This window comes from Arctopsyche grandis, chromosome 13 (assembly GCF_051622035.1).
Source record: "Arctopsyche grandis isolate Sample6627 chromosome 13, ASM5162203v2, whole genome shotgun sequence".
Taxonomy (NCBI): domain Eukaryota; kingdom Metazoa; phylum Arthropoda; class Insecta; order Trichoptera; family Hydropsychidae; genus Arctopsyche; species Arctopsyche grandis.
The window spans coordinates 21,023,169-21,045,251 of NC_135367.1; the positions used below are offsets into that span (position 1 = coordinate 21,023,169).

A 22,083-nucleotide genomic window follows, 5' to 3' on the forward strand; every position below is an offset into this window, starting at 1 on the left:
ACAGAAGATTTGCGACAAACAGGAAAGATGATTTTTCGCCAATTTTGAGGAACCGTTTCAACAATGATCATATAAAATCGACAAACTCTGATAAGAAACGATCGAATTGGAGTCACAAATACCCCCAAATCTTACCAGCAGTATGGCGGATCGAACCCACCGATCACTTGGTGCTAAGCATACACGCTACAATTAAGCCATACTGCTGGCCATATGTATGTGTATCGTCAATATATGACAATAAATGAAACGTGTCTTAATCACAGTTTAAACGATAAATCTAAGCATTCAATATGTACATAATATGTTGATTGAATTCATTCTACATAACATGCATATATACATATATACATATTATAAACGAACTATAAGCCGCAGGCCGCAAATGAGTCACTTAAATAATGTAATACAATAACAAAGGTCGTCACAAACGCTCAGCTCATTAGCCAAACATCGATAATCAGCTTTGGATAGATGAGTGTAAACAATATCGAAATAGACTCACCGTCTTCCCATTTGATGTGTTTATACTGAATCTGCACCCTGAGTGGACTCTCCATGGCCATGTCTGCAAAAATCAAAAACAACTCTGAGAATTCTCAAAGATTACTGCGTAAATATGCCGCGAAAGGTGTATGAAACTCAATTTGCAAGTAACATACAAATCTATTGGGTACCTACATATGAATGTAGGTACAGTATGCTTATGTTTGATACTTTGAAATATAAACGTGTGTAACGTGTCTGAGGCCGGTTCGAATTACTACTTTGACGGTCGTTTTAAATGTTGCTGCTGGCCATACTTTGTATGTCATAATCTCGTGTTTCACAATCCAGCCCTGACGATTAGAACGGTGGACGATTTGGCCCTCAGCCTGTCGTTTAGGTCGAACGTAAACAAATTCATTCTTTCAAAGTTTGATTAGAGTATTAAAAAGGAGAACTAAAAAATACTTATTCTTCAGAATCATATACTAAGCCCGCTTTAAAGGTCACGGAATTTGACCCTTAAAGCCCTCAACATGAGGCCACCCCCCCCCCCGACGAATACAGTCCAAGAGACCCTTTCGTCGGAGAACGAGACGGTTGTTCATGAATATCGCACAAGAACAACCGCACATCACTGTTCTAATAAAAAAACCACACTGTACATAACCAAGTACAAAATTAACAACAACGCATGAACACATAAAGCGCGCATGCGGTAGGAAACAAAACCTGAGATGTGCCGTGCGAATGCACGCACACCTCAAGTAAGAGAATCACGCACACCTCAGAATCATATATTACAAGTTTTATAAAAAGAATCAAGTTTATGTTAACAGGGCCGCACCTACCATATGTAAAAATGTGTGCAACGCATACAGGCGGCCGAAAGAAATGAGACATCGTACTTTTTAAAATGCATTTAGTTTGTCTTGTTGTACACTTGTGGATTGCTGTTGCAAGGTACAACTTGTAACACACCCGAACTATAATTCGGCGAAATAACGGGATAGCAGGTATAGCTTCGGCCCGCATTACGACCCTAGGTCTTTTATGTTCTACTAGTGTTGTACCCGATGACATATCATCGCATGGGTGTTTGAATATTAAGTTATCAAATAAAAATAAAAATAAATAAATGTTTCGGTTTTTCTCAATTTTTTTCAAATACCTTTTAAATATATTTAGTTAAATATTTATATTTAATTATTTAAAATTAAAAAAAAGGTAAATACTACCTACCTACCTACATGCAAAAAATATTAAATACCAATAGAAAAATTAATTAATTAAATACATTTTCAATAGATGGCGGTAAATTATCTGCCAAGAGGAAACATTGGTAGCAAATAGTATATATATAAGTTTTTTTTCTTTTATTATTGTATTCGTATATACGTTTTGGCAGTGGTTTATCTGTGACGTACATATGTAATATGTCGAATCGAAACGACTTTTATAGTATGGCGAGCGTTATCTCAGACAGACAGACATACAGATAGACACACAGACAGAATAGCGATATTATATATTTAATTATTATTTTTGCAACTGCCAGATGTATTTCTTCAAGGATGTTGAGTATTGGTTGGTCATCGAAAGAATGATGTCCTAGATGTGGGATTGGGGGTAAAAACACTATTAACATGAATTAATTGAAAACGTTCAATCTCTCTTGTCGTCTGGTCCTGTTCAGAACTAAACCTTTTGGTTTTCTGTGTTTTTCTGGCTAATTTTTAAGGTGATTAAAATTTTCAACACTATACATATTTATCACAAGGTAAGATTTTTGCAATACTCGCATGCACTTCATTTTTAAAATTTTATTTTATTAAAATGATTTATACAAACTCCTAGGCGCGGCCCTGTATGTTAACAGCCTGCAGCCCCAATTCAAAAGCAAAGGCAGCAAGAAAATAAGGTGGAAAATAATCGCTTTGAGTTTTGTAATATACATAAGTACCAATTGGGTGTATGAATTGAGCTGAAATGCTGGTAATAAATGATATAAACAATATTCATCACACTTACATGTACAACACTAATTTCATGAATAGTACAAAAAATTTAGAGATTTTGATCCGAAATACGTTGGGTCATTGACTTTCCAAATAGAAGAGTCTAATTTACTTCGAAAATATGAAAATCGTAAGTTTTAGGTAAGTTAAATTTTCATTGAAATCTGGTAGATATCTTTAGGGACCATAATGATGAAAATTTCAGTTGATGACAGAAATCGTTCGGAACTGAACTAAAAACTGTCCAAAAGAATTTAAAACTTATTTATTTTACTTAAAACGCGCCCAATGACATACAATGTCTTCAATTTTCTATCGAATTATTAATTTTACGAAAACAAAAGAATCAATTAAATATATTCATATTCACATTTAAACAAAATATATACAGATTATACGAAAAACCTTCATGTGCACTTTCATTAAAAACATTAACATATCGAAAACGGCCTTGAGATGTGATTTAATTACATAATACGTAACATTTTCATATTCACAATGTAAATGCGTAATATTTTTTACAATTATTTAAGTTAAATTATGCAAAACCTACGAGTCAAGATACAGTTGGAGCTATTTTAAAATTGCAATAAAGTGAGTACAATAAAAAACGGGTTTCAGTCGCTACAATTCTGCTTTCTCCAAGCTTGCAAAACGGTAAAATTAATACCGTATTTAAATTAATGCAATTTGTCCTTTTATTACATACATACATATGTGTATATTAATTTATTCTGGAAAAATAAAATCCACTTTTGGACTCCAAATATTTCGTTTTATCGGTTATAAAGTACAATTAAATGAAATTTCGAGCATTAATTACAATATGTATTTATTATATACAAAATGCGAAAAATATTAGTCCTTTTTTAGATTCGCATTTTTTTAATAATACAAATCTTTTCATTATTTATATCAAAATCGCATATATTTAAAAAGCAACATTTGAGTCGTTATATTATATTTAAAATTGACGTAAGCCGACTTTTCTTCATTTCGAAATATATCTCGTTTAAATATAATGTTTTGCATTTTACAATATTTAACAATACTGGAGGCCTGTTTTACCTTTATACTGCTTTTCCGATATTCTGGACGTATCGAATTAAAATAAGAGATAACAATTTGTGAATTAAGTCAAACAGAAATCGTGTTTTTGAAACTGATTATTGGACATTCGCCACTATCAAATATAACGGCTCATTTGTTTGTTTTGATTCCTGAAGCCTTTTAAGTCGAGAATGACTGAATTAATTCTAATACAGTTTTTTTAGAATTTTAAAAGCATTACATATGTATATGTGTAATATCACGAAACGACTTCAAGAAGTGAATAATAAAAAAGGTAAAAATAGTTAAGTAGGGAGAGGTGTGAAAAAAAGAGGTTTCAGTACACATATGTACATATATAATGAAAATACATAATTGATTTGAAATAAAAAGAAGGGGTCATCATTACCCATTGTGAAATAAATTTGGGCAATATCGAATGTGACCACGAGTCAAAATTAAAATTCTAATATTATTCCATTCCGCTATTTGCATATGTAAAAAAAAATCGAGCTTAGGATCTATGTAACATTAATGTACCAAATTTACAAAAATAGTGAATCACACATGAAAGTATCAAATCCAAATATGATAAAAATACGTATCCATCAGTTAGAAAGTGCGAGCTTAAACGCACACACAATACTAATTTCCAATCGAAGGTAAAAGCAATTAGTAAGCTGTGCGACGACCGGTGATGAAACGAAAGTGCACAGCTTACATACAAATATTGCAGAATTCTTTTGAAAGGGTTCTCACCAAAAATTCAGCACCGTAGAAATGTAATATTATATATAACCAATTTAATATTATATTTTCGGGTGGAAAACAGATCCGAGCCGCAGTTTGACAGTCGTTCTCGTAGGTGCAGTCGAGATGCGCGCACGCTCTCTTCAACTGACCCAAGTGCAATCTCCCTCTGGTTTCATAGCGGTCTCAGGTTCACCACCGATTGCAAAACTGTGGGACGTGACTGGAATAATCCGACACACTGGGATGACGACGACGAGGCACACGACCGACCCAACCAGACCTGGACTACTGACTACTGACCGGAGCCAGGAGTGCAAGTGGATACATAAATGAAATAATGAATAATCAATCCCCCCACGATTCACATATTGCGTACATTGAATGTATGTCCGATCCAGTATCATTACGCTTAACGCGTACATGCCGTCTTCTACAATAGTCATTAGACGACCCTCACACGTAATATATGATGGTATCGACGGTCAATTTTAAATTTTGATGCACAACTGCTTCTATTCGTGAAGATACGTAATGTGCATAAATCCGAGGTTAAATTATATTGTACTAACATAGATATATCTATCTATATATATAAAAATCAATGTCTGTCTTTCCGTCTGTCTCGGATAAGCTCCTAAACTAAAGAACCGATTACAATGAAACTGATTTATTGTATAGATTACTGTGAAAAAACCTCTTATTGATAATATTCGTAATTACGATTTTACCGACGCGAAAGTTTGAAACGCCATTGTGTAGTCAAGGAAATGTGTTCGTTGGTAACCACGTTACCAGTTGGTTTATGACGACACGGCTTTGAAGAGACGTTAGGGAACGGGAACGGGAATTGCATGTGTTATTGTGGCATTGCAACGCATGTCGGGTTCAGCTAGTACTGGAATAAAATAGTTGTTGTGAATTACAGTTAGTCTATATTATCCTGTAAATGGCCGTAATAAATGAAAAGGGTGCCCAAAAATGCTGTTGCCGTTGAAATTTCGTCTTTTAGCGTATAGACGTTTCAATTGACAAACCATTTAACCCTTTGAATGCTGACCAATGCCAATCAGCGTTTTGTCAACAAGTCAATGGGCCTGAAAACGCCGGTAGGCGTTCTATTTTGAGCATGTACAAAGTAAACAAGAATACTATCTGCTTTCTATATACAAGCCTTTCCAATATATTTACAAGCCTTTCTAGGTAGAATTGAAAAGAAAATGCATTGAAATGGGTCGTGTAATCCGTGTCATTCATTTGTCAACGTTTATAAAGACTGGTTTACATCGGAATTTCTGAATTTATAACCATGGCAGAATTCCCCGATGGAAATCCCTAACTGCTGAGTATTTTAGATTGTGGGTTGGTATTTAGTTTGTGAGCATTATATTTGAACAACAATGAAGAAGATGGAACTAGTTTTGGAAAAATACATTCATTAATAGACTTATTTTGTTTATTTTATATTGTTGCAAGATACTATATTAGAGGGTCTAATAGGCACACCTTTACAAAACTTGAAATCCTCGGCGGTAGTTATCTAAGGTTCGTTTGGATTAGCTACAATTTTTATACCTGCTTTCTATTGAATTTCTAAATAATTCTAGTTGGAAATGTTGGCGAAATTTTTAGCGTGGCGGGCTTTCCACAGAAAAGACGTCAGCACTCAAAGGGTTAAGGAAGGAGTATGAGGACTGGTTGTGGATGGATAGCCATGTATTGACACCTTCGGGTAGGCTAAAAAAATACCCGTCATTAAAACTTGTAGAATAGGTATCTCCTGCTTGGAAAAATTCCTGAATCAAGTGGTGTACTCTTTTGAGAAATGCCCTTGATGGTACAAAGGACGATGCAGCAGAATCAGAAAAATCTGAAACCGATTCAGATGTTTTTAACTCTGATGGTGATGCTTGCGAAAGTGTGTAAATGGGTTATGATACCTACATATGTAGATACTGCTCATACATAATGTAATTTCTTTCATTTCCATAATTAAGCTTCAATGAGATTTTTATTTTTGGTGATTCCAAAAAAAAGTAATCGTTGATTTGTAAAACAACAACTCTGCAAGTAATTTATGCATTGTTCTACGTTTATTAAACCCCACCCCGTCATGTTGTCGTTTACAGATTGAGAAGTGCATTGTTTGTTTGTGTTTGTGATAACACTTTCCCGGGCATTGTTCGAAATGTCTTTCTGATACGCGACCTATGAACTGATGATGTGTGGTTAAAAATAATTTCGCAAGTAATAATGGAAATATCGGGTACGATTAACCTTTTGTTGCCACTTAATGAATTGTCTCCTTATTTATGTATCATTAAATTTTAATATAGTGCCTATTGAAAAAAATCTCGGGTTGAAATTTTCGCATGATCACAAAACTCCATCTATTGATACTACGTGCATAGATAAAGTAATAATCATAAAATGACACCTTTTAAACTAGATAGGAGAGTTTTAATTAATTGAAAAGATTCAATTTGAGGTTCGTTGCCTTCAGACTCTTTTCTTGTCCTAATTGAGATTCCTCAGGATTCAGTTTTAGGTCTTACATATATGTTGTTCTACATACCACAGATAATAAGAAGGATTTACCAAGTTAACCTTTTAAAATATAAAGTTGATAAAAAAGAATGTCAATGGTTTGAATTTAAAAAGTTCTTCACATTATTTTTTCTATTAATTGTTATAATCATTTACTCATTTGTTATTATTGTTTTCTAAATGCAAGAAAATTAACTTGGGCTCATCAACTATGCCACCTCCCCAATTTTTATAAAATAAATATAGCAAATGTGCATAATTTCGAACGTGATTTGGATTTGATGAATCGCGAATGGCATTTTGAGTTCAAGGGCAATCAGGTGTGAAAAAATGTGCAAACATGTGTGCACATGCGTCGGTGAATATTTAAATTGAACAGCGAAAGTAAATGTATTATTTAACCGACAATACAAATATATGGTGAAATTTCCTTTTTCAAAATAAAATTACATAATATTTTAAAAACAAAATGAAGCGTTGGTAAATGAGACGGTTTTTTTTTGGTATTTTATGCTGATTATTCGCATACGTGTTCGTGGTAAGGTCGTGGGTTAAAATCCGTGCCGATATTCAAAAAAAAAAAATCTTCAAGACGATTGTATCTATCAAAAATTTACTCACTCAAATTGTTTTTTTTTTTAAAGTCAAGTGAAACTAATGGACCTTACCTAAGCTTCAATATTTTACTTGCATATATACATATATACGAAGCGAAAAGTAAAATGGTGAAGCAACTACGTAAATCATGATCAATATTTTGCATTAATGACACAACAATAGTCAAAATAGCATATAAATCTTCCGGTAGTGTGTTTATAAAAAAGATTGCTCAAAAAGTGTTTAATAGCATCAGTGATAATTAAAAAAAACCTAAAATTTAGTTAAATCGTTATTATAACGTAAAACATGTCGTCGTTTTTGAAAAAAAGATTTAATCTTTTAGAAAAAAAAACTACAGTATATGTATGTAAGTTCAATAAAATTTTCACATTTTTAAAGAAATTAATGTTATTAATTATAAAATAAATAAAAAAACTGAAGAGTGTTATTTTATTTAGAAAATCTTTAGATTTTCTTTATTAGTAAATTCAAAGATGTATAAGTTTGTTTACAAAACTATTTAGTATATTAATACGTGTGAAATGATTTATTTCGCAGAATTGCAAAATATTGAAATTGCTTCAAATGGAATTTTACGATAGTTCAATTATATTATTTTTTTTATCAAATAATACAACTTTCACTTTCGAAAAACAGTTTTGAATAATCTTTTATTACTTTATCTGCATATGTACATATGTATGTAGTAACAATACTTATATGTATATTGATTAAGTTTTGTGATTTTTTCTTTCACTTATTTCCTTTACTGTTACTTTTTTCTGTTTATTAGTACTTAATATTATCACATTGAAAGTGTGAAAGAAAAATCTAATAATACAATAGTTACAAACATAATGGAACAATAAGTTTTAATTGTTTATTATTTGTTCTTAGCAACTAACAAACAAATTTGATTAATATGTGAGAGTATTATTTGACATGATCAATGTATTACATACATATGTATTGTAATATATTAGGGCGATACCAAGTATATGTACATACACACATACATATATATCAGTGTTAAATAAATAAATTGAAATTATGACAAATATGTGGTTACTTATCTGTTACTTCATATTTAATTGTCAAAGTCCAAATTGCAGCATCAGTAATTCTAAATGCGAGATAAAAACGTCGAAAGTCAAATTGGCGCATTTAAAATATACCAATAAAGTATTCAAAACGAAAATTAATTTGATTTATGATATAATGCAATATTAAATACGATCAATGCATCGAAAGATTCACATCGCAAACATCCAATACTATTTTCAAGCACTGAATAAACTTACCAGCTTACTAAAATTTCTGCAGAATACCTAGAAATTAATAAAGGGATTATATTTTTTGCACGGCTGTAAAATAAATTACACGACATTTAATGTCAAAATAACATCTCTAAAATAGCTCGCACGACCCATTAGGGTTCCGCCCGGCAAATCAAACGTCAAATGGGCTGCCAGTAACAAAAATAAAATTTGACGTTTCAGTGAAATCATAACCAGTTACATTTTACTGGGTATACATAGTTCAGTGAAATCATATTCGATTACGTTTTCACTGGCTCCTATCAGTGAAATTATAATTTTTGGCAGTTGGATGAAAGCGCGTCACCCCGCTCCTGTCCATTCCCACTCTCCTCATGGTCCACTATCTGTTTTGATTTGACTTCATTTTAAGTCGCATGTGTGGGAATGGATGCGGAAGAAAACACATCGTAATATCTTAGCAGCCAACACTTATTTATTTAAGGTTAGGTTAGGTTAGATTTGGATTAATAACAAAAATTCTATTGATAACTGGCTTAACCTCGATAAAATAAAAGAATTCACAAGAATAGTCCATATATGATTTCAAATCATATATGGAATTTTATTTAATTCTCATATAAAGACAATTTAATATATTATCCCTATTAATTCAATTCAGATTCGTGTAAATACGAGTAAATACTAGTACTAGCATTTAGCTCGAAATTTTACCGATTTAAAATTCAGCACACTTCCAATTAACCCTTTTAAACGAAAACAAAAAATAGTGTGGCCAGAACACTATCTCAATAAACATGTTTCAATAGAAAATACTCAATATAAAATAGTATTAACAGTGGGAAAAAATCCCAAGTGAAAATACGTACTTTTGACTTTTGATTTGAACTGGACGACTACTTAGAAAGATTTGAAAGCTTAAAAGTACTAAAAATGAAAGATAAAATACCTGAATATAGTTTCCAATATTCATTTTGAACAGGAAGATAATAGATTTTGAGACATCGACCGAACAACACCAAGATATAGAAAAAACGCACGATTTGAAAAATACATACATATATCTCCGAATCTCGAGCCAATCAACATTTTTTATTACCAGATTCGTGTTTAATGGGCATAGATCTATAAGAAAAGTAATATATTGTCTCTGAACCAAAAAAAATCGTCATTTGTCGAACAGTGTAATTGGTACCTACCTATTAATAAATAGTAATCGAAATATGATGAAATTTCACTTGTTTATCAATCTAAGTATGTATGTATGTACATAAGTACACATAACCTGCTACGTCGATGGTGAAATCGCCTTTAATTACAAGCGACAATTTTATCGTACGCCAGGGAATTTTTTCTCCATCAGGTAGTAATAATACGCGTGTATTACTGTATTACAAACAGGTCGGAAAATGGTCGGAAAAATTCTAAAGCAATGTACGTGCAGTGGAAAATGTATTTCTCCTCGACAATGCAGGATGTCCGACCGCATCGAAATAAGGAAATCGATTCGAAAAACATGCAAATTTAATTTACATGCGATCACTATTTAATGGAAAAGTGTTTGGCGAGTTCGAGTGATCGTTACAGTGTTCGTTACCCGTGAGAAAAACATGCAATAAAATACGGCTGTCAATAACGAAGATGTGACAATGGAGAAGTCACGAATTTTCCGATACTGCGACATTGACACGGATCTATCGGTCCGGACATGTGCCGCATCTACGATTCGCTCTCTCGCAATTGGGAAACTTATTTAAATTAGATATTTTATAATTTGGGCGGGTTCGAGTCTAAACAGAAATATCGGTTTGTTGTGTAGCCTTCGGTAATGTTGTGCAATTCGATTTTACTCGAGACGTTCGCGGATCACATACATATGTATACATATGTATTGTTGGGTATCGAAAACATTCCTGGGCAATTATAATAGTAGTAGTATTCAATACAATAAATTGCATTGACCTTAGCAGGTAAGTGTGGTTTACTAAGCAACTGAAATGTGTTTTGAATTAGCAAAACGGCCGTTTTATTACGTACGATTTCAATTACACATAAAATAATTCATAGTTCAAAAATTTAATTTACCTTTTTAAACGAATCCGACTAAATTTGTAACATCAGTCCAATTCATAACATAAATAAACATAACTACATAGTAAATATGTTTGTTAAAGGAAATTGAATAATTACTTTAATTCGCTGTCGTGTTGTCTGTCTGCCTTTTTATTATTATAATTATAATTGCCCTAGATTTCAGATAAAAACAATACACTACCGTATACTGCAGGTACACATAATAAATAATTATTTGTCATATATGTACATATGTATATAATAGCACTATTCTGTATGTGTGTTTGTGTGCGATAACGCTCGCCGTACTATAATAGTCGTTTCGATTCGACATACATATGTATGTATGTACGTCACGGTTCCCGGAAAGGTTGCTCGAAAGCGGTACCCACACGGGAAAATTTGGCTATTGTCGCAACCCACTATGGACAACTCGCCACTGCGATGCCCACTAACTCTCGTATGCCCAGGTAGCAAATTTTACTGAAATACTATTGTCCCAATCGCCCATCCCCACCTATCGCCGTATACACAGCATTGAAAGTTCAACTGAAATACTTTTCGCACTCGCCGAAATTTTTTCCTAATTTTTCCCTCTTTCTTAGAAACAGTATTGAAATTATATTATTTTAGTGCTATGTTTACACTTTCGTAAACTTGAATAAATCGTCTTATCATAGTTGCCATTGAATTCCACCTCGTTTTTACATCCAATAATAATTTCAATTTTTTATTTTCTTTTTTCATTATGATTTTTTCTAAAAATGTATATTTCGCCGGTGACTTCTTAAATATTCGGTTTATTTTTCTGATGTTTTCTAAAATTTCGTAGAGATTATTATCGATCGAAAAGTGATTTTTTTCAAACATTTCTGTATTTAATAAATAAAAATCCATAATAAAATATCGAAAAACTTTTGTTGCAGGTAGAAGAAGAATACACATCAGTATTAGATGTATCAAAAGCAAATGTAGAATATTCGGAAAATCGATTCCTTAAAACGCCAGTGAAAGTATACTTTTACAGATAGTATGAATTTGCTGTAACATACATAATATATAATGTCCTTGTTATTCGGTACAAATTAAAAAGTGCCGAAAATGACAGAATCAGGAAACGATTTTCTGCTATTGACAGAATACTTGAAATCTTTAAAAGGCTAAAATTATATTTTAATACAGTAGAACACTGTAAAGTGATGATCAAACAGTTCTTTGATAAAGATTGGGTTGAAATGAATTTTTGGTTTGTGCAAGGGCAACTCATATTGTTTAAAAAATCTATCTTGATTATGGAAAGTATAATAAGGTAAAAAATCGAGTGCAACTGATATTTTCAGTGAACTTAGAAACTTGAGGGAAAGCGTGATGGCAAATAGCTTAAAATAGTGAAATAAATTGTAGTGAATATTTCACCTCGATCAAAAATAATAGTAAGCAGTTTTAAAGAAAGTTCAAGCTAGTGATATATATTTAAAAAAATATATTAATACATTATCCTCAGTAAAGAGTAATTAAAAACGATTATTACGTAATTTCTGTTTTTATTAATTACTCCATTATTTAGCCTTTTCGATTATAAGAAATTAACCTAAAAGACAATACTTTCGGTTTTGAGCTAACTATAAATTATCCCGGTTTTGAAAAAAAACTATGGTAAGTCTTAATTATACTACATATGTATAATAACATTCATATTAGCTAGATGACTTATTTTTTCGCAATATTTTTATATATGAATGTGCATATATATTTATAAATTGACTTAATGACCTCTGATAGAGTTTTTGCAGTTGACAATATATTAATAAGTAACAAATATAAAAAATTACAATTCTAAAAATACGATTAAAATTAAGGTTATAAATCAAAAGAAAATTAAAAAAAGTGACATCTAGCGTATTTGCTATAAAACTTTCACCTCGATATGAAATAAAATAGGCATCTACATATGTTTACTGAAACCATTACAGTACTAGTACAGAGTGGCAATGTTTATTTTTAATACAAAACAAATATTTACATATTCAGCAAATTAAGCTTAAAAATATAATATACAACAAAAAAATCATATACAAATTTGAGAAATAATTGAATATCAAAATACTTCTCAATCAATATAATATAATTTTCAGTGTATGTAAATATTATACACACATTATATTTAAAAATAATAAGTAAGAAGATTATTGAATCAAATTTAATATAAATTTTCATTACATGATGATCTCTGTTTTTGTATTAGAATGATTGGATTGATTGATCAATTTATCGGAGTGGAAAGAAAAGACTAAGACTAGAAAATCAAACCAGAAATCTACATCATCACATCTAATTTGAAAGTTGTACTTTTAAATATGTATATTTTTTAATTCAATCACAGTCACATATATAAATGCAATGTAATCTACAACACCGGAGGCCTATTGAATTGTAACAAAATCTTTATTGAATATTGAATTTAATATAAACTTTTCAGAAGCCAAATCAACCAAATACACAGTTTTCTTCTATTTTGCAACATCAAAAGTATTTTTTTATGGATTTTTATAAAGCAATGTGTATAATATGTAGATATGTGTTACAAAATGGACCTTTGTTGTAAACCCTAACGAGCTCAAGTTACGCCATTCGCAGACACGTACTTAGATAGCATATTGCGTTCACATTTTCAACAAAAAATCCAAAAATTTTAACATTAATAACAATCGTGAGAGTTGCTCTGGCATTGTTGTTTAGCTCCAAATTGAATTGTGAGTGCATTCACCGTGTTGAGATAGCATACGAGTGCAACAACCGTGCAGTCCTTTCATTTGCGGTCTTCTAGTTCTTGTCCTTGGTGGATTTGCCAATTGGAAAAGTACTAGCATTTCCAGTTATAGGGCATTTCGCCGGTACCGGTTGGTCTTGTCGTAGCGACCTGCATTAACTGGACAATATTATATGTATGTATGTATGTGAATTGAATCTAACATACTACAGTGTGCCAATTGCTCGAGAAGCATTCGAACAGGCAAACAAACTTCTTCAATAGCTGTGGTAAACTCGTTCTGTTGACGCAGATGATACAAGAAACTAAACAAGAAGATAATTCAATAAGGTAGGAAAGCATAGCATACCTAAATCTATGACATCTTTGCTATATTTGTCCAGCCTTTACTTCTACCAGTGCATCCATAATCATTGCCATTTGACAGGGATACTCATTGTAAGCCCAGCAATCAGAAACGAAAATCGTTAGGTTGCTGCAATAAGATTGATATTTCATGTCATGTCAAGTTGGAACTAATTCAAAAGCTACTAATTAAATAATATTGAAAAATCTGAATTAACGACACAATCATATTGAGTATGAACTGTAAACCTTTAATCATATCTTCGATGTAATAATTATAATATGATATAATGTTTTCTATAATATTATACTACACACGTTCCGTGATTATTCTGCAATAAAAACGATCTCGACACTATAATCTCGATCATGGAACATCTGGCACACAAAAACTCCATCAATCCACGTGAAATATTGTACTAACGAGAACTCGAGTGCCAGATATTCCGTATTCGCGATTTTTGTGGCAACGATTGGCGTGCGCGGGATCGCAATGTGCGAAATAATCAGCTTACCGTTACATATGTACTTGTATGCCTAGTTTTTTATTGCAGTCATTGAAGTGATCAACTGACAAATTGCATATACACTGTAGATCTTTTGGTAGTATAAAGTAATGACAAAAATGATAATTTTTCGATTAACAATTTATACTGTATATATAAAATAGAAATGTTTTTTTTTTCAGTTCTTTGTATGTGTTACTGTCCAAGTGTACATTTCGTTCGTTCATAGATGTGCTAGTTTGTTCATACACGAGACAATCTATCCAGTTACAGTGTACACCAAAGAACAAATTGATAAACAAAGTAGTTTGTTCATGCACTAACTATTAGGTATAAGTTTTAGTATTTCCAATCTGCACCATCCTCTATGTATGCATGTACGGGTCTATCCCATGGGATCGAATGTGAAATGCACGAAAAACCAAATATCGGAAGGCAAAGATCGAAAATCGAAAGATCTTAAGTCGAAAGATCAAAAAAAAAGGGTGCATGGTAAACGGTACAACTCATTTAATTTGCGCGAGCAGGATACAACAGGAACAAGAGGAACAGGCTTTTCCTCCCGTATTCTGCGCGCGCACATTAATACGGAAGGAAAAGCCTGTTCCTCTTGTTCCTGTTGTATCCTGCTCATGCAAATTAAGTGAGTATGTACCGTTTACCATGCATCCTTTTTTTTGATCTTTCGACTTAAGATATTTCGATTTTCGATCTTTGCCTTCCGATATTTGGTTTTTCGTGCATTTCACATTCGATCCCGTGAGGTGCACCCATGCATGTACATACATACATATGCATGCTTACCATAGTTTGCAATATTTTTTAATATTAGCGGAATCGGAAATTATAGCAACGTTGTAATGTGGTTTCCATAGGATTTCCCTTTAAAATACTCGGCGTTTTGACAGCTAAAAGTTTAATGCGACACCTGCCGAGTCTATTTGAAGATATTTTTTTATTGTTATACTTAAAATAAAACCGATAGTTCGTGTATTAACAAACTAGTACGTTCACGAATGAACCGGAGTGAGCATTTGGACTGTTACATATACATAAATAACATATTTTATTCCACGTTGAAGTTTTCAAAATGACAAATTTGTCAGAGAATGGGTTTGGGTGCCGAGTCTATTTGAAGATAATTTTTGATTGTTATACTTAAAATAAAACCGATAGTTCGTGTATTAACAAACTAGTACGATCACGAATGAACCGGAGTGAGCATTTGGACTGTTACATATACATAAATAACATATTTTATTCCACGTTGAAGTTTTCAAAATGACAAATTTGTCAGAGAATGGGTTTGTCTCATCTACTTTTCCATTGAATTCTGGAATGTTTGATTATTGCCTATTTTTTAAAATATTAATATAAAATTAACCATAAATGTTAAATAAATAAAATGAACGTAAAATAAAGGTTTACCTTACGATTAAAAAAAAAGATGAACTTAAAATTTAATTAGGACATATGGACAGACTTGTGTTTACGTCTGTTATGACATACATACGTTCCTCCACCACCCATTGTAATGCTCAATAAGGGGAATTGCTCACGAACGTAGAATCAGACACGTGAATGTGGTCTTCAGTGACACACCGAGACACACGAAGGTGGTCTCCAATGACACACCTATACACTAAAGGTACTCTTCATAGACACATCTATGAAGACGAATTTATCCGCTGATAAGGAGCGGACCTCTTGACCGAGAAAGCATAAAGTCATCGACAGTTCACCTCACTGAGCAAATCAGGAAAGTTATATATTCTTTAAAAATAAATGATATATGTACAAAGAGAGAAGAATGCATTTCAATCAACTCCACACACTCCTGAACATGATCTTTCGAACATAACTACAAACTCAAACAATATATTTATCCCCAAAGAAAAGTTCAGTTCCTCCAATACGAAAAATGAGACTCAATCAAAATATCAGTTTTTTTTTAATAATTAATTCAAGTCCACTTGTTATTTCCTTGAAACTTGCTTTAATTATATAGCCATAAAATGGAAATTTTACTGCAGTAAACCGGAAATTAATGCGAATTATAACCTTGTCATTAAAAATATATGTAGATTTTATAAGATTTTATTAGTTGAGAACTTTGTCCGGCTTTTTTACATTTTTCCAATAAAAAATGGAATTATGATACACAAGTTATTAACGGTCCGTATCTTTAAGATATCAAACCACAGCGCATAATATTTCACGCAACATCAGCACTTTTTGCTCGACTATTATCTACACCTATGACAATTAACTAACGACTCTGCAATAACATTTCAAATTGATGGTCACGCAATTAAAGACAATTTACAAGCGACTGTACACATTTTTATTCACATTATGTACAACCTTCGGTGCAGTGGAGAGCGCGGTTTTTTCATCTGTTTCAAAAGTACATTAATTGACCTCGTAAAAATTTGGTAACCTTCGACGATCGATTTCTAATTGGTTTTCAGGCAAATCCAACAAATTACATAGTAAATCAAAGTTTACATTGCAAAGGCCAGTACCGGTTTTAGTTTTTGTGTACAATTTACATACATATACACATGTACTCTGAGATCGTGGGATCTATGTAGTGATATATTTTCTTTTATTTATATGCATGTACTTCGTGCTGCAAACTTTCTCCGGCCAAAAGATTTTTTTTCTGTCAGATTTGAGATTGCTTTCTGACGTTCGATTTTAATGCACTGCAAGATTGATTTTGCGCGATGCGAGCAATATCTATAGGTATGCTTACAATAATTATTTATATCGAAACGGTAATTATACTACAATATTATCATTGATCGGTTGGAATGCTACTTAAATTCAAAGTACATACATACATATATGCTTATTATACTTCCGCAAACAATAAAAAGTTTACATAACCGTGAACTTCATTATGTTTAAATTGTTCGTAGGAAACATCAATGACAATACCTACATACGTATATGTATAAGGAAATTCATTGACCGCAAAAAAACCATGTAAATAAGCTAAGATTTCAAGTACACTTTAACTTAAGCACTTGAATGCTTTATGTTTGGCATTCTAAGAATTCGTCATATACACATCTAAATTAAAATATTTCAATTTAAAAAACAAAATTTTAATATATATTTAATATATTATATATTTAAATTATGTTTTTAAATTAAAATATTTCAGTAAATTTATTTAATAATTTTTATTTATTTAAGTAATTTTTTTAAAATATAATTTATTGCTATTAATAAATTTTCATATTAAGTGCTAAGTATTTTTCCAATTAAGAATTGCCATATTATGCAAAAATAGTATAACACGTTCATACTATGTAAATTTGGAACATAATCACGTGTTAAGAGGGCTGTACACCCGAAACCTTAATTTTGTTACCGTTCCTTTCTTCGATATATATATTGAGTGTATGTATATATTGAGTGAATGCGACAATATATATCAATATATATATATATATATATATATATATATATATATATATATATATATATATATATATATATATATATATATATATATATATATATATATATATATATATATATATATATATATATATATATATATATATATATATATATATATATATATATATATATATATATATATATATATATATATATATATATATATATATATATATATATATATATATATATATATATATATATATATATATTGAGTGAATGCGACAGTTGCGCTTCGACCAGATAAAACGTATTTTAAATTGACAAAATCGAGGTTTCGTATTCTCCTATTTTCTCCTCCAAAACTGGACCAATTTTTAAAAAAAATTCATCATCGGTATGATAAAAATACTTTCTGTGCATCTATCGGCGTATTTTTTTTTAAATCGACCGTTAAATAAGCACGCTGGACTCGTTTTGTGGGTGTAAAAAAGAGGCGATTTTATAAATGTTTGGTGGCTCTCAGCTCCTATAAAAAATAATTAATCAAAAAAATAAAACGATAGATGCACCCCAATGGTGGATATCCATAGCATATTAAAAAATAATTTCTCTAGTGCCATAATTGAGGGAGAAGTATAGTTCGTTTGTATGGACAAGGCGCTGCTGTCCAGCCCTCTTAACAATCGAAAAAAATATGTTCTATATTTTCATTTTAAATATGTACAATTTATACTGTAAAATATAGCATAAAAATTTTCTTTCGTCAGTTACAGCCTAAATCGGCATTTCATTCGTTCATGAACACACTAGTTAGTTCATACACGAACTATTGCTGTTATAGTCCAAATGTAAATTTCGTTCGTTCTAGTTTACATACATGGATACTAGTTTCTTCATACACGAACCAATGTGGCCAGTTATAGTGTACACAAAAGAACAAATTGACAAACGAACTAAATATAATAGTTTGTTCATGCACAAACTATAAGGCATAAGTTTAAGTATTCTAAATCGTTCATCCCATACATGTATATATGCTTAGCCTGGGTTGCAATATTTTTAGTACTATCACGCAAGGTTGTTTTGCGGTTTACATAGGATTCCTTCTCACAGAGTTTGTATACGTTTCATTAAATACTGTGATCAGTCTTAGTGTATACTTTGTTCATTCATGTACATACTAGTATGTTCATACACGAATCAATCTGGCCAGTTATAGTGTACACAACAGAACAATTTGACAAACGTACTATAATAGTTTGTTCATGCACAAACTATAAGGCATAAGTTTAAGTATTCTAAATCCCATATCTATGCATGTACATATGGTTACCGTGGGTGGCAATATTTTTTAATATTAGCGCAAACTTGTAATGCGTTTCCTTTTTACAAGGCTTTTATACATTTCATTAAATACTGTAGTCAGTCCAAGTGTAAATTCTGTTCATTCATGTACATACTAGTATATTCGTACACGAAACAATCTGGTCAGTTTTAGTGTACACAAATTGATAAACGAACTAGTTTGATCATGCACATACTATTAGGTAAAGTATTCTCAATATTTTTTCACATACTCTGTGTATGTATGCTTACTCTAGATTGCAATATTTTAAAAAAATAGTGAAAACGGGAATTATAGGAACGTTGAACGTTATAGGAACGTATAGGAACGACATCTCAAGGTTATGACTAGACTGCGGATAGAGAGCGTGCTTTTTCCAGGAATCGGGGCGGTTTGGCTCTATTTACAAAGCTAGAGTGCAAAAAAAAAGGTTCGGAAAACCTTTAACAAAACATTTACAACAATTGAACAATGAACGACACGCTCTCTATCCGCAGTCTAGTTATGACAGCTAAAAGTTTCATGCGACACCTGGTGAGTTTGTTTGAAGATATCTTTTGACTGTGAGCACTAATACCAATAGTTGGTTTATGAACAAACTAGTGTGTTCATGAAAGAACTAGAGTGAACACTTTGACTATAACTTATGCATAAATCTTCACATAGATCCCAAGATTCCAGATCAAGTTGGATCGCGGAAGATCAAAACAATCCTTGCAATATCTTTAGAACGTGTTATATCAAAATCAGAATGAGGCGTATTCAAAATTTTCTATTGACATATTTCTTACGCAACTTTCGACGGTATCGATTACCCACACTCCTATCCAAAATCAACTTTTTTCGACTGACCCAAGTTGCACTTCCGGTCTCTTGGAGCCTAGACCGAGTGTCGCACTATCAAATATCGTCAACAGCAAAAGCAAGAGTTCACCGAACAACTTTCTTTTTTTACCTAGCTTCGCCATAATATTCATTGTTCAACCACTGTTGTCCAGCGCATTTACCGTCACGGCTTCTCCGACAATAGACACTTTGTGCTCACTTCCACTACAGAACTTCCTGGCGTAATGCACCATTATAGAGTTAGCTCGTGGAGCTTTTGTGATGACAGGCAATAAATTTGGATCTTTTCTTTGCTACGTACAAGCGGCTGTAATGTGATTCCGCTAATTATAGATATCGAAAAACCCGTTGAAAAATGTATTACTAATATACTTTCAACGGAGCCTAATGAAGCCTACCTAAATAGACTATTGGGTAGGCTTCATTAGAAGCACAGTCAAAATCTTAATAAGACTTAACGTGCTTGTGTGGAACACTCGATATTATACGAATTTAAATAGAAGAGAAAACAAAATATCAAGGTGACCCAAATAGATTTTTTAGCGAGCATAATTTTAATTTTTTTGTATACAATTTAATTGGATTGTTTGTGTACGTGCATATGTATATATCTAAAATTGCGATAAAAATATCGATACACCAAACTCAACGCGTTTTTTACTACATTAACAAAACCTTCAAAATATTTTTTTAATCGGAATTATAGTACATTTCCATTCAAATCTCTTCGCTTTATCCAATATATCCAGTATGACAAGGGTGGTGAATAGAGTGAAGATATTGAAATAACAATGGGCGGGCCATATGGCTAGAAGAATGGACGACAGGTGGACAAAATAAGGACTAGAATGGTATCTGAGAGAATTCAAAAGGGTAAAAGGAAGACGGCAGGGAAGGTGGATAGACGGATTTAGAAAAATGTCTGGGGTGATATGGATCAGAGTTGCGCAAAACAGAGATGAATGGAAGCGTGTTGGAGAGGTCTTCATCCAACAGTGGATCATGAATGACTGTACATAGATGATGATGATATATGTGCATATAGTCGGACAGAAAGCTAAAACTTTAACTACAACGTTGACTGTGTTTTTACTGTTAAACAAAATCTATCTTTAATTTTGTACACAGTCCACTCTTTTATGAATCATAAGTTATGATGTGCTGGGTACGATACTTAAGAAAAGAAAAGAAAAAATAAGTGAAATTTTAAGGGTGCAGACACACACAGAGTGTTACGCGCAGTTTTGTACACGTAAAAAAACGCTAGCGCACCTGATCTATGCTATGGAAATCCTGGTCAAAATTCAGCCCCCTAGAGTGTTTTCGGTGATTTTTATCTTTGTGATTTCCATATTTGAATAAATGTAGGAGAAAATTGTCGAAATAATAAGATCTTACGAATTAACAATGCCATGAGGATACGCCCACCATAGATGGATTTTACCTGGGGAAGCCATGCCGTACGATTCAGTGTGTCTCTGCCCTGAGTCGGCGATAAATCTTGTATCACAATATCTTACAATGTCATTATTTACAGTTTTCTTGCATAACAGATCTAGCACGTTATACATAGAACAGTTAAATGTACAAATTTTAAAACCACTGAACAGGAATATGATAATTAAAATAAATAATTAACAAAAACTTCTTAAAGTCAAAATTTTTCACGACCAAAATACATTACAGGTTTTTTATTCCATATTCAATATTTGACAAATCAAATTTAATATTTTTAATTTCAAATTAAAAATGAAACATGAAAATAAATTTATTGAAAAACTATCCAATTATTTGATTCAACTTTTGAAATGAAAAATATTGAATTCCATTTGTAAAATATTGAATTTGGAGTGAAAAACCTGTATAATAAAGTTAAATTTAATTTAAGCTGAAGGACAGAAGTCCCGGTCAAACCAGAACATGTGGTATGTCTTATTATGATTTTCTACTTAATTTCAGACTTTCTTCAATGATTACTCTGTTTTTGATAATCTCTAATTTATAATACAAAAATTCCTCAATATATATTCAACTAAAGTAAATCGATTCAGTA

At 31.9% G+C, this 22,083-nt stretch overlaps 1 protein-coding gene and 1 long non-coding RNA gene across 3 annotated transcripts in view; one reads left to right on the top strand and one right to left on the bottom strand.

Moving 5' to 3' along the window:
* The window catches only part of LOC143920959 (uncharacterized), a 561,395-nt gene that overhangs the window by 407,981 nt on the left and 131,331 nt on the right, over nt 1-22,083 (top strand). The window lies entirely within an intron of this gene.
* LOC143920952 (clavesin-1) overlaps nt 1-22,083 on the bottom strand; it is a 53,481-nt gene that overhangs the window by 29,081 nt on the left and 2,317 nt on the right. Inside the window, exons 1-2 of one of the 2 annotated variants that reach the window (XM_077443998.1) lie at nt 4,314-4,604; nt 506-568 (exon numbers count right to left, since the gene is read on the bottom strand). In XM_077443998.1, coding sequence (XP_077300124.1) covers nt 506-566 — 61 coding nt within the window. In that variant the 5' untranslated portion in view covers nt 567-568; nt 4,314-4,604. Of the gene's footprint in view, nt 1-505; nt 569-4,313; nt 4,605-22,083 lie in introns of those variants that run through there. The other variant, XM_077443999.1, reaches the window with a different exon arrangement.